The sequence below is a fragment of the Harpia harpyja genome, chromosome 1 (genome assembly GCF_026419915.1).
Source record: "Harpia harpyja isolate bHarHar1 chromosome 1, bHarHar1 primary haplotype, whole genome shotgun sequence".
Taxonomy (NCBI): Eukaryota; Metazoa; Chordata; class Aves; order Accipitriformes; family Accipitridae; genus Harpia; species Harpia harpyja.
Genome location: NC_068940.1, coordinates 54,309,596 through 54,322,642, shown reverse-complemented (window position 1 = coordinate 54,322,642; position 13,047 = coordinate 54,309,596). Strand labels below are relative to the sequence as shown.

General features: G+C 41.6%; 2 protein-coding genes across 3 annotated transcripts in view; one reads left to right on the top strand and one right to left on the bottom strand.

The window, feature by feature from the left end:
- The window catches only part of ACAD11 (acyl-CoA dehydrogenase family member 11), a 33,701-nt gene extending 32,872 nt beyond the window's left edge, over window positions 1–829 (bottom strand). The window contains exon 1 of the mRNA XM_052795076.1: window positions 693–829. Within this exon, the coding sequence (XP_052651036.1) occupies window positions 693–829 (137 nt within the window). The remainder of the gene's footprint in view (window positions 1–692) is intronic.
- A 268-nt stretch (window positions 830–1,097) lies between these two features.
- On the top strand, window positions 1,098–12,707 carry UBA5 (ubiquitin like modifier activating enzyme 5). 2 transcript variants are annotated; one of them, XM_052795087.1, is made up of 12 exons: window positions 1,098–1,376; window positions 2,519–2,564; window positions 2,656–2,745; window positions 3,944–4,053; window positions 4,478–4,564; window positions 5,082–5,166; window positions 6,598–6,702; window positions 6,880–7,007; window positions 8,220–8,355; window positions 8,835–8,910; window positions 9,640–9,746; window positions 10,320–12,707. In XM_052795087.1, exons 1-12 carry the CDS (start codon window positions 1,231–1,233, stop codon window positions 10,401–10,403), a joined length of 1,200 nt encoding a protein of 399 aa, XP_052651047.1. In that variant the 5' UTR covers window positions 1,098–1,230; the 3' UTR covers window positions 10,404–12,707. The 2 variants fall into 2 exon arrangements, with proteins under 2 accessions (XP_052651047.1, XP_052651053.1); XM_052795093.1 differs by having other exon boundaries at window positions 1,285–1,376; window positions 2,656–2,740.
- Window positions 12,708–13,047: the final 340 nt, after the last annotated feature.

Below are 13,047 nucleotides of genomic sequence, written 5' to 3'. Positions count from 1 at the left end.
ACGCAGCCACACCACTGATTTGCTTAATGCAAATAAACTAGATGTTCTGTGCAACAGTGGCTTTGGAGCCTGGGTGTAGCACCTCACTGGCACAGCGCGTTGCTCTCCGGGCATTACCAGGAATCTCAGCACAGCGTTACACTGTTTGCATGGATTTGCTTACCCGGCGATAATCTAAGGCACTTTAAATTGATTTCTTAAGCCACGTATGTGCTTCTGGACGTTATTATTTGCCATGCAATTAAAGATCAATCACACAAACCGAGACTGACGAGCAGGCAATGGAACAATTGTGCGCGGAGCGCACCACGTACGTGTTTTTTCCACGGACAGCGGGAAGCCCACCCAACGCGTCGCCCGCGTGCCAACGGCCAACTGGGGCCGCAGGGTCTGTCCCCACCAAAGGTCACCTCGGCCGCCGACGGTGACTTCTCCCGCCGGCCGAGGGACGAGCCGTGCCCTCGACGGCCGCTGTCCGCCATCACCGGGGCAGAGGGGCCTAACTCTGGCCGCCGTTCCTGCCGGGCGGCGAGCAAAGCCGCGGCCCCTCTCCTCGCCCCGCAGGGGCGCACACACCCGGGGCCCGGGCTCTGGCTCTGCACCTGAGGGCGACCCAGGGGCGAGGGCCCGCGCCGACAGCCACCCAGGCCGCCGCTCGCCCCTCACGGGCAGGGGAGCGGCCCGCCCGCTACCTGTACTGCCTGACAGCCAGAGGCTCCGCCGGCTGCCGAGGGAAGCCGGCCAGGCGGCCGCACAGGTACCGCTCCAAGCTGCCCTGGTCGAAGCGGTGCCGCCGCCGCACCTCGCTGCTGCCCGGCTCCCCCGCCATCCCCGCGCCCGCCCACCGCCCCGCTACGCTACTGACGGAGGCGAGGTGCCCCGCCCCGACCGGCGTCGCCGCGGTGACCGGAGGCGGCCTGGTCCGTCAAGGAAAGAGTTCCCCGGCGGCGGGCCAGCGGGGCTCTCGGAGCCGGGAGGCTTCTCCCGGGGGGGGGGGGGAAGCGGCTCCCGGGCGGTGGTTGCTGCCCCGGCTGGCTCCTGCCCCGAGGCGCCGCCAGAGCCCGCACGTCGCCCGCTGCCGGGCGGCAGGAGCCCCTTCCGCCTCCGCCCCACTCCGCTTGGGAACGCTCGCCTGAGGCGTCGGCGCGGGCAGGGGACGGCGCTCCCTGCTACTCCCGGAAGCCGCCTCAGAGCGGGGAGACGTGTCGCTGCGGTGTTGCCGGCGCTGCTATGGCGGAGCTGGGCCGGCTTCAGCAGCTGGAGCGGCGTGTGCGGGAGCTGGAGGAGGAGCTGGCCCAGGAGAAGGGCGGCCGGCCGGCGCCGCGGGCCTGCATCGAGAGCATGAGCCCGGAGGTGGCGGAGTCCAACCCCTACAGGTGCGGCCGGGCTGAGGGGGTGCAGGAGGGCCCCCCGGGGCGGCGGGCTGCGCCTACGGGGACTGGGTTGTGGGGAGAGGGCCCGGGCTGAGCGGCGGGGAGGGGGCCCGGGCGCCGAGTCGGGACGTGGGGGCTGGGGAGAAGGGAGGGCGGTGGGGTCCCAGGCCGTGGGTTGGAGCTGTGGGTCTGGGTGAAGGGGAGGAGGCGTGTGGACGTGGGCGAGGCCAGGGAGGGGTGGGCTGGGTGTGCTGAGGGGGGTGTCGGGACGATGGTGAAGACAGGCGCTCTGCGGGGCGGAGGGGAGAGGTGCTCTCAAATTTCAATCCGCCTGGGCTGGCAGGGCCGTACGTCGGAGTTGCTTTGTGTTATCTTCCTGTGTGGTACGGCGGGGGGAGAGAGAGAGGAAACTGTGAGGTTTTCAGCAAAGTTGCTAGTAAGTGGGGCGGGTGTTGGCGTTACGTGAGGTCTTACTCTCACTCCTCAAACTTACCTATTTTAGAGTTTGGTTTAGAGCAGTCTTGAGCATCTGGGACCCCTTCTAATGCTCAGCAGTTCTGGAGATCTGATGCTTCCCCCCCCTCAGGATAAATTGCTTTAATACAAGTTGATACTTGTACTTTCATTGCTACTTTCTATGAAAAAATACAATAGCAGGATAAAACATTACTTTAAAATTCTTCCAGTTATCCTCACAACCTGATATTCTGTAATTAATTTTTTTTTAAATGTTACGTTGGAGTTAATCTAATCAAATTGATCAGAAAACAGTGGGAGAGTCTTCACTGGCCTGCTGCCATATGGTTCATTGAAGAAAAAAGTGTAGGCTTTCGTTCTGTAAATCAGGGATTCATTTACAAAAATAGCTATGGATTCTCCTGCTTTCATTGATGTTACTCGTACCATCTGAATAAGTCCATGAGTTTCTGCAGGGTACTCCGTTGCTGTTGCTCACAGGAAGGTATCTACTATCTCATTTAGACTATCTAGCTGGCAATCACAACTGCAGGGAAAACAGCAGGCTTGAGTTTGATGCTTGGTGGGGCTATTTTTAAGACAAAAGTGATTTTAAATATCTGAAAAGGAAAGTTGCTATTAGAAATGTAGACAGCATTTTCCGTATAACGTTACTGTTTTTCTTGTAGTCGATTGATGGCGTTACAAAGAATGGGAATTGTCAAAGACTATGAGGTAGGATTCTATCTGCATTAAAACAGCCTGCATATTTTCCCTGTGAGAACCACTTTCAATATACAGATCTGTATTTTATTTCTTTCTACAGAAAATCCGTACCTTTACAGTTGCAGTAGTAGGTGTAGGTGGAGTTGGCAGTGTGACTGCTGAAATGTTGACAAGGTGTGGCATTGGTAAGGTAATGAGAGTTTTCTTCTTCTACTGCTTTATAGTAGATGGACCAGTCTTCTTCGTAAAGAGTTAGATTCGATTTCACTCAGTTGATTTTGCCCAAATAAAAAAGTACTATGAAGAAAGCACTCAACCACGGCTCTTGGGTAAACATCACAAATGAAGAGTCTGTCTTTTTCTTATGCTAGTAAAATTGATTTACTTGGGGCTTAATCCTGTATCGTGTAGATGATTCTTGTTTGGATGCTTGTCTTCTCCGTGCTCTTATATGAGCTCATCTATCTAACCTTCATACTGGATTATTGCAAAAGGAAAACAAAGTAAAGAAAAAGAAGGGAGTAACTCGCATAGAAGATTAAGTTGTATGTTATAAGAACAAGTTGATATTCATGAAATTGAAATGTGGTAGATGTCAAACATATTTTTATCACAAACATTAGTTCATCACGTGGCAGAGCTAAAAATTTAGCAGCAGTTAAAAATAATTTGGTGTGTGTATAGGTAACAAGAACCTCCAGAGTTAATAGAACAGGATTTATCTTTAAAGAAGGAATTTGGAGAATGGCTTAGATGTTTGTATTTCCAGTCAAAGCCTGCCCATTTACTCTTGGAACTTTAAGAAGTTTCTTAATACAGAGGTGATGCAATTTTTTTATTGCAAAGTTTATTCTCCCTTCCTCTGAAGGAGCATTTCCTGAAGACCAGCATCTTAGGCATAAGAAAGGACATTGGACAGTTGATTCAGAATTTATAATAATCAACATGTCCATGTATTATGTAGGTATTTTAAGTGAATTGGTTTTGAAGAACTAAATGCCAAGACCAGTGAACGAAATTACACATTTCTAGTTAATACCGTAACAGCAAGTAGGAATGTGACAACAGAGGTGATAGCATTCATGTAGATGATCTGTTGAATATTCTTAGTTTAGATCAAATGAACGGATTGCTTTTTATTAAGAGTGGTTCTCATGACTTAACAAATCCGTTCCTGGTGAACAGCAGTTAGAATTCAGTCTTTCATGTGCTTACAGTGTTGGTGCCTTTTGTATGTGAACTGAATGGGGTGGTGGGGGGGGTGGTTTGGTTGGGGTTTTTTTGTTGTTGGTTTCAGAATGAGTTTTGCTGTTTAAAATGCCTTGCCATGGTGCTGTGGTTGCAGAGTCTTTGGAGATTCACATATGTTAATACAATCTTTATTATAGCTGCTTCTGTTTGATTATGACAAAGTGGAGTTGGCAAACATGAACAGACTCTTCTTCCAACCTCATCAAGCTGGATTAAGTAAAGTGCAAGCAGCAGAGCATACTTTGAGGTATAACTTAGAGAAGTGGGTATCAGAATGTATTTATCCAGGATGCTGCTCCAGAAAACCGATGTTTCATTCTAAATCACTTGCAAAGTGGCATGATGTAGTTTGGAAATTTGAGTATAAAATAGTTGTGGGAATGATTGATACTTTAAGGACATTTTTGTACTGGCCAAAACCTCAGTGTAAGTCTACTTTTTAAGTATAACTAATTTTGTTCAGAAGTTTGATATAAACTGTACCACTTTGGTATGTTGCGATTCTTTTTTTTTTTTTTTTTCTCATCTAATCTGTGAATTTTTGACAAATATGGGTGTATTCTAGACTTCAGACTGGAAGATTAAAACTGTAGCAACACTTGTGAAGTTAGGGAGTAGAATGCAAGTTATCATTGGATTTATTAACATTGACTCATTATTTCCTCCATAAGGAATATTAATCCTGATGTTCAATTCGAAGTACATAACTACAACATCACAACACTGGACAACTTTGAACATTTCATGGATAGAATAAGGTAAAATCTCTCACCTTCTGCTGGCTTGTGGCTCTAAATACAACCTCACATTTTTACTGTTGGGTTTTTTTCAATTTAATGACTTCCAATTGAAAGCCAGTGGGAAGTATGTATATATGAAGACACTTTGACTGCTTTGGAGTAGTTTCAGGTATGCTTTATAGAATGAAGAAAGAAAATAGTTATTAGCGGATCTGACAGAGAAGTTCTGAAATAACTTTTCCCATTTTCAGTTATGTTGTAGAAAGATACAATTTTCTAATACTTTGTACTGTGAGTGTATACTGTGTGAAACTGCTTTTAATCTAAAATGCCCGTATATTTAAATCCCAGCTTCAGCACACTGTTGTTTCTACTGTAGATCTAAGATGCTCGTTGTATCCTGTTCTGCATTTGCACAAGTTTTGTTAGAAATACACTTCCCATGTGCTTCTGTACTCTAAAGCAGCAAGTTGATTGCCATGTTGGTATTTTGTTCTGCCAGCAATTTCATGCAAACTTGTGATACTCATTTCAGTAACGGTGCACTAGAGGAAGGGAAGCCTGTCGATCTTGTTCTAAGTTGTGTGGACAACTTTGAAGCTCGCATGGCAATTAACACGGTAAGGCCATCAAAGGCATGAGCTTGTGGAAGCCTATTTTCTCCTATAAATAATGTTAGGAATTGTGGGGACTAGAGAAAAGACAGGACCTTACCAAGAACCTTCTAAGAAATTTCCTCCTTGGTTTAAGGAAGCAGAATCTGAGCTTTTACCCAGTTCTTACAAAACACATTCTATGTGTATAAATACAACTACAAGATTTCTAAGTTACTGGCAGCTGATGATTAGTAAAAGAGTTAAGTGTCATAATCCCTCTCTGTCTTTCCAAATTATCCTGTTTATATAAAGGTATTATCAAAGCCTGTGTCGTGGTTTAACCCCAGCCAGCAACTAAACACCACGCAGCCGCTCACTCACTCCCCCCCACCCAGTGGGATGGGGGAGAAAATCGGGAAAAGAAGCAAAACCTGTGGGTTGAGATAAGAACGGTTTAATAGAACAGAAAAGAAGAAACTAATAATGATAATGATAACACTAATAAAATGACAACAGTAATAATGAAAGGATTGGAATGTACAAATGATGTGCAGTGCAATTGCTCACCACCTGCCGACCGACACCCAGCCAGTCCCTGAGCGGCGATTCCCCGTCCCCACTTCCCAGTTCCTATACTAGATGGGACATCACATGGTATGGAATACCCTGTTGGCCAGTTTGGGTCAGGTGCCCTGGCTGTGTCCTGTGCCAACTTCTTGTGCCCCTCCAGCTTTCTCGCTGGCTGGGGATGAGAAGCTGAAAAATCCTTGACTTTAGTCTAAACACTACTGAGCAACAACTGAAAACGTCAGTGTTATCAACATTCTTCGCATACTGAACTCAAAACATAGCACTGTACCAGCTACTAGGAAGACAGTTAACTCTATCCCAGCTGAAACCAGGACAGCCTGGTATGTTAAATCTTACAAGCTTTTTAAAGACTGTGTGTAGCTAATTGTATACTTCATATGACTTTTTGTATACTAAAAATGCCTTAGGGCTATGTACTTAATCAAACTGCTTTTCTTTATAGTAGCAGCCAATGTAGGGTATATGCCAAATGCATGTTTTCTGTTATTCCTAAGCTAACTTGATCCATAAATTGCATGCACTGGAGGCACACAGATCACTGTATCCATGCCTCTACAAGTAGTACAAGCTGTTAGATTCTGTAGTATGCTAGTAACTGGATCACTAACGTCTGGTGTGTTCAAAAATCTCAGATCCTCAGGAAAGCACAAAGGGTTGGCTTCATGAAGATAACTTTAATTTGTCCTTTGATGATAAAAATTTCTATTCTGCCTTTTCATGCTCCTTTTTCTGATCATAGCCTTTTTGTCTCAAAGCAGGAAGATCAATGTGTTTAATTGCTCTCAATTTACAATGTGTTAGGGTTTTTTTTTTCTTTTAATTAAACTTCTGCAGTGCTGATGTGTGTGTTTCTGTGTTTGTAAGGCCTGCAATGAACTTGGACAAATCTGGATGGAATCTGGAGTGAGTGAAAATGCAGTGTCAGGACATATACAGCTGATCATACCTGGTGAATCTGCTTGTTTTGCGGTATGCAGTGCTCTGCTGAATTGCTCGTTTGTCTTTTAAAGCGGGACTAGAAATATGAAGATTAGCTGGCCAGTGAATGTGATCCTGGCACAGCTGATGGAGTAGCTTAAAATTTTGTGTGATCTGTGGGGTTTTTTTAATACTTTTTTTAAACTTCATGTGTTTATTTCCCCTCAGTGTGCTCCTCCACTTGTAGTTGCTGCAAATATTGATGAGAAAACATTAAAACGAGAAGGAGTTTGTGCAGCTAGTCTTCCTACAACTATGGGTGTTGTGGCAGGAATTCTTGTACAAAATGTTCTGAAGTAAGTGACTGAGTTGTTGCTATTCAATGTACAGCACACTAAGAGAAAGAAACCTGAAGGAACATTTCATAATGATGGGTCCACTTCTTTTTATACGTTTGTGGCATATTTCCTGAAAGTATTGGCATCATTGGACAGGGCTGAAATATATACTGCTCAAATCACTGGTATGTTTACTTTGGAGCTGCTGTTTTTAGTAGAACTTTTCAGCGGTATGAAAATGCCTTCAGAGTTTTCCTAAGAATTTCTCTTACTGCATACGCACGCGCACATTTTTTTCTTAGTTCTGCATTTAAACATGCTCCCATTTGTCATCACTAAATTATAGACAAAAAATGCTACAGTGTTGACTTGTCTTTGAAATTTTGTACATGGACAAAGAATAAATAATGTCTCTTGCAGTGTTTGTATTCTAAAAACCTGAGCTGAATTAAAAATAGTTATATAGCAATACAACATATTTTAATATTTTCAAAAAGTACTGTCACATGACTGCAACTGCTGAAAGAACTGCATGTATCAGCAAGGAAAATATTTGAACAACTTTGTACTCAGTTTCAAAATGATACACTGTGTTTTACAAGCATCTTTGAGAATAGGATCTTATTTAGCCTGTTTTTAGCATTAGCTTGGTTTTGTCAGTTATCCTAAAATTTCTAGTTACAAAGAATACAAGTACTGTTTGCAAGTGTGCCTACAAACAACAAAACTCCATTTTCAGCTGTGCAGAGAGGTATTATATAAAATTGCACAGCAGCGTGTGTTTTTTCTTTAATGAAGAATGCAAACATTGCAGCTTAATTTAAATCTTTATTTTCATTACAAATCTGACCCTCCAGTAAAGATGATTAAACTGGTTCTGATGAGGTGTTGAAAACTCTCCTGTTGAAACACTCAGGTGCCCTGTATTACAAGCAATGGATAAAGGCACAGGAGAAAACTGCTTACATATTACTCTAAACATATTTTTTCTGAGACTGTAGCTGACTTGTTCTCACACACTCACACCACAAGAGGACCAGGTTCTATGTTGATGCAGTTATGGTGTTGCAGGTGACTACAGCTTATTTTAAGATAATTACAGTAACTTTTTGCAACTTCACTAGTGTGAAAGTGTATTCTAAAAGTTCTTTGAGGAAAAAATATTCCTTTAGCAACTGAATTTTTAGGTTTGCACCTGTATATAAGGGCCTGCTTTCTCTGTGTTTCTAGATACCTGTTAAATTTTGGTACTGTGAGTTACTATCTTGGTTACAATGCGATGCAGGATTTCTTTCCAACTATGTCTATGAAGCCAAACCCACAATGTAGTGACCAAAATTGCAGAAAACAGCAAGAAAATTACAAGGTAAAAATGTTTTGGGTGTTGTTTTTTTTGTTTGGGTTTTTTTCCCTTTCTTAAAGTGTTAAGAACAAAGCAAGCTACAGATCTGTAGTAAAAGAAGATTTTCATTGCTACTCCAATTTTCAGCAGCCTTGTCTTCAAATGGTTGCACGTGTTTCTAAATTAGAAATACAGTACCTAAAGTTATCTTAAAGCAAAGGGTAGGCAGAATGGCTTGCATTCAGTTAGATAGTATTTTCGTCTACAGTAATTGCTCCACCTTTCTGGCAGTCATGTATTTTTGAGTGTTAATGGGGTTTTTTTGTTTTTTTTTTAACTTGCAGGTATTCTGCCTTTTTATGCCTAACCAAGTTCTAAATGGTGCCTGCATAACTTAAATATTAAAAGAAGTGTGAATATTAGATTTGATCTTCTTTGCTGTTGTTGAAAATTGGACTATTATGTATATTATGTTTTTTTACGCTTTTGTGTTTTTCCTTCAGAAAAAAGAAGCTGCACGACCAAAACAAGAAGAAATTGAACAGGAAGAAGAAATAGTACACGAAGACAATGACTGGGGTAAGTCATCAGCTGGTCTCTGTTTTGGGTGAACACACCATAGGGTACACAGGCTTCTGGTTCCTGTTTTTGCAACTTACGCTGCTTTAATTACTGCTGGCTTTTCACAGCCTTTGACAGTAATGTTACCACAACTTGCTGATGTATTTTTACTGTAATGCATAGGTTTTAGGCTCAAAACGTAACCGCCGTTTGAATGAAGAGAATGGTCTGAAGATGATATGAAAGATGTGAGGGGATGTATTCACTGTGTGTTCCTTTTAAATATGTAACTAAAGAGCGTTGGTCATTTCCATAACCACTGTGCTGAGACATCCCGTGGGTTTTTATATTCCTCTGAGGGCTTTAAATTAGAAGGAATTGTCTTAAGGAATGGTGAGCGTGTTTTAAATAACCATTTCAAGAGTGGATATATACATTCCGTTTATTACATGATATGGAAAATAATCTTCAATTACCATTGGGAGAAGTGACCTCACGATAAGATTTAAATGGTAAGGACAAGGATGTCCTATAGGAGAAGTGCCATTTTTGTCCACACGTTACTTGTATAGAACCATTTCATATGTTGTAAAGGGAAAATATTTTGTATTGATAATGGAATGTAGTTGAAAGTGAAGGCCTTCTTTTCTGCTTTTTTCTTTTATTTTGGAAAAGTAGCTACCGTTTTCCTCTTACTGTGATAACATGGTGATTAAAGAACTTTTTCTTCTAACTTTTAATGCAAAGGCATCGAATTAGTATCAGAAATTTCAGAAGGTGAGCTGAAGGCTGCATCTGGCCCAGTACCTGAACTTCCTGAGGGAATTACTGTAGCATATACTATCCCAAACAAGGTAATGTATTTATTCTTTATCAATTTTTGAAATACATATTGTAGGTTATAATACCAGCCACTTTAGTTGCCCTTTAAACCTGAAGTAAAATTCCGTCTTGAACAATTCCTGTGAAACTGTACCTCAGTACATCCAATTAGTGCCTTCTACGGCCCAGTTTTGTGTTTCTGTGAAATACATTTCTTCAGGTACGGATGCTAGCGTGAACGTGGTTTTCAGGCGACAGGAGTGAATGTATTTGGGAGCTGGGGGAAGGAAAACAAATGTGAATTTCTCAGTTGATGTTTTGGTGACTGATTTTTACCGTATTTATCTTATAAAAGCTATATGTAGTCAAAGAGCAATGAGTATACCTGGGGAACGTAGAATGTCTATCTATCTATTGCAGCCAGAACATTCTAGGGTTCTAGTCAGGATAGCTTACAATTTAAGCTTATAATCACTTATGCCTGATCTTGCAATTGAGTGCTTGGTTCTAGGAAAATGGTGTGGTATAACGACAATAAAGCTTATTTGTGCGGAGTTTTTTGTTTGCTGTTTTTGTTGCCAACTTTTTCTTCCTGTTCCTAATAGGAAGAGAATTTGGTAACTGAGGAAACAGTAGCAGAGTCTGAAGAAAGCCTGGAAGAACTCATGGCCAAAATGAGAAACCTGTAGCAAAACAAACATGAAGAACAACTTTTGGGAGTTTGGATTGATGTTGGATTTTGAGAAGACCAGACTTTTTTTCATCCTTCCCTCCACTGAAGTGTATCATTACATTTCTGCTGAGATGGAACTGTTACAGGGACAGGAAGGAAACAGACTTATGGTGTTTATATTCTGTTGTCTGCTCATGTCTTTTAACATATGGAGTTGTGCTACTGTAAATTTTAATTTCTCAGCATTGCTAGTGTCCAGATATTCAGTAGAAAATAACAGGAGATGGATAAACTAACAAAAGCAGGTGTAGCACGTTATATGCGGTATCATGTGATGAGAACAGCATGCAGTGCAGGAGCAGTGAAGGACAACGGCTGCTGGAGAGGACCGAGTTGGTCAAGGGCAGGTGCTCCTGCCTCACTCACATTGCTGCTGCCAATTTTCCAGGCACTCGCCCCCATCCTTGTTCACTGGTCTCTCTAAATGCTTGCCCTGGACCACACTGTGGTTACTTTTCCTGGGTAAATAGAACATTTCAGCCTTTTCATCTGCCTTAAATATCTCTGGGATCGAATTTTTTTAAAACTTCCCTCATTTTATCAGTGGTTTACTACTGTTTCTTCTTAAATAGCTGCCGGTATGTCTTGTATGTGGTAATGCTTTGAGTGTGCTACAGCAAGGCAAAGTCTCTGGTTAGTAGGCAATTACACTAGGAGACTGGCTATTAGCATGTCACTGTTTCAGCTGGCAGATGCTGTAAGAATTACCAGCAACATTGGAAACAACAGGAGATTTTGTCTATCACTTTGAAAATCAAAATACTGTATTTTTGTTGGTTACTAGAAGTTTAGCTACGATTCTGATCTATCCCCATCATATGGGCTGTATTATGGAATATGCTTCAGCTGAGTTTGCATAGGAAAGCTTCTAAAATTAGATGCTCTAAACTTTGTTTATTGTTGCAAATATCTTCAGTGGAATAGTTGAGCTATTGTATTTGTCTTGTAAATAATGTTAGTAAGGTCATGTTACCTCTTAAATTATCACATTAACCTGACCTGTAAATGTACACATCCTGTCTTGCCAGTACCCCGCAGAACTGGAAGTACCAAATTTTGACTACTGTGGGTGTCTAATCCGGAACAGGGTTATTACTTGAGTTTGGCTTAGAACATAAATTTTGGCCTTTGCACTATAATACAAATATTTCCAACTTGGGCTGTTCAAAAAACCTTTCCACACCATGATGCAGCCAACACAGAACCAGCTCATAATGGTAGCAGGATCTGACCAACATGTAAAAAGAAAGTAATATCATGGAGGTGCTTCTGGTTCTTAGGACAGGTGAATGAATACTTGCTTAGAAATCAAATGTGTTTTAACTAATGGTTACAAATGTCAAAATCTGTTTCCTCCACAGTTGACACTAATTATATTATTTACATAAAAATCATCTCTGAAGCTAGTGAGGGAGGTTATGGGTAGGATTTGGGTGTGGTACATTATGCTGGAAAATGGAAGAGGTTTTTTTGGATTGAGTTCAGTTTTGGAGAAACCAGGTTTTAGAAATGAACTGTGAAGAGGGATGGGAATAGAGTAATGAGATCATTAAAAAGGTACATACTTGAATCAGTGTCACTAAGTCTAAATTCGCTTGATCCAAGTGTCAGTTTGTTACTTACCTTTCTTTGTGACTTTACCTTTCTGGTGGGAACAGTAAAACTGAGGCATACGCCTGGCTCTGGAGATCCAGAGGCAAACGGCTGACTCATTCCTACAACAGCTCAGTTAATCTTGCTTCTTAACTATTTGGCTGACATGACTGCCATCACACAACTGACGGCTTTACCAGAGGCAACTGCTTACCATTTTACTTCATTACAGTTTTATAAGCAAATTCATACACTTTTGGATGGCCTCTTACAGAGTATGCAAAATGGTTCTCATGTTACTTTCAGGCTTTCAAATTATATATACAAGAAGAATTTGAAATAATTAGAAAATACATTAAGGTCACTGTATGTGCCAATGGCTAAAATTACTTAAAAATAAACAGCATAAAAAAAAAAAGCAGCTTTAAGGATTTTTTTTAATTAAAAAGACATTTATAAGTATATATTATACAAGTATGTTATAAAACATAATGGAAAATTTATGACTTCTTGTTATGAACTAACAACACATATTGCAATGGTTTAGTCCAGCTTTGTTTACTTGGCAATCTTATAAAAGAAGCTTTCAGTTTTTACAGTGTGTCATGAATGTTGTTGAGATATTGATACTCTGACTGTACAATTAAATCTCCATTGAAACTGCTCACTTTCTGTTTTGAGGTGGAGTTCTCCTACACCAAAGTATTATTCGGCATACACCAGATATACAAATTACTTCTTTTTTTTTAATGTCCATGATGTGCAACTACAGCTACATGAACAACTGTCTCGAGCACCATGACTACAGCTGTGTAAGCTTGCAGCCAACATGGGGCCTGCAAGATCCCCCACTGTTACTCACCATCCTGTTTTACTTTCTGTAGAAGAACAGTAATAGTCCATATTGGAAATCATTAAATGCAGCAAGTCTAGTGTAACACTGACAGTCTAGAAAGTAGCTTCTTATTTAAGCTAGCAACATTAAGGAAGGCTATTTAGGAGAGCAA

Coding starts and splice junctions, on each gene's coding strand:
- UBA5 (XM_052795087.1), top strand. CDS start 1,231: ATGGCGGAGCTGGGCCGGCTTCAGCAGCTGGAGCGGCGTGTGCGGGAG. Junction 4,565..5,081: donor CATTTCATGGATAGAATAAG/GTAAAATCTCTC, acceptor TACTCATTTCAG/TAACGGTGCACTAGAGGAAG. Junction 5,167..6,597: donor CTCGCATGGCAATTAACACG/GTAAGGCCATCA, acceptor TGTGTTTGTAAG/GCCTGCAATGAACTTGGACA.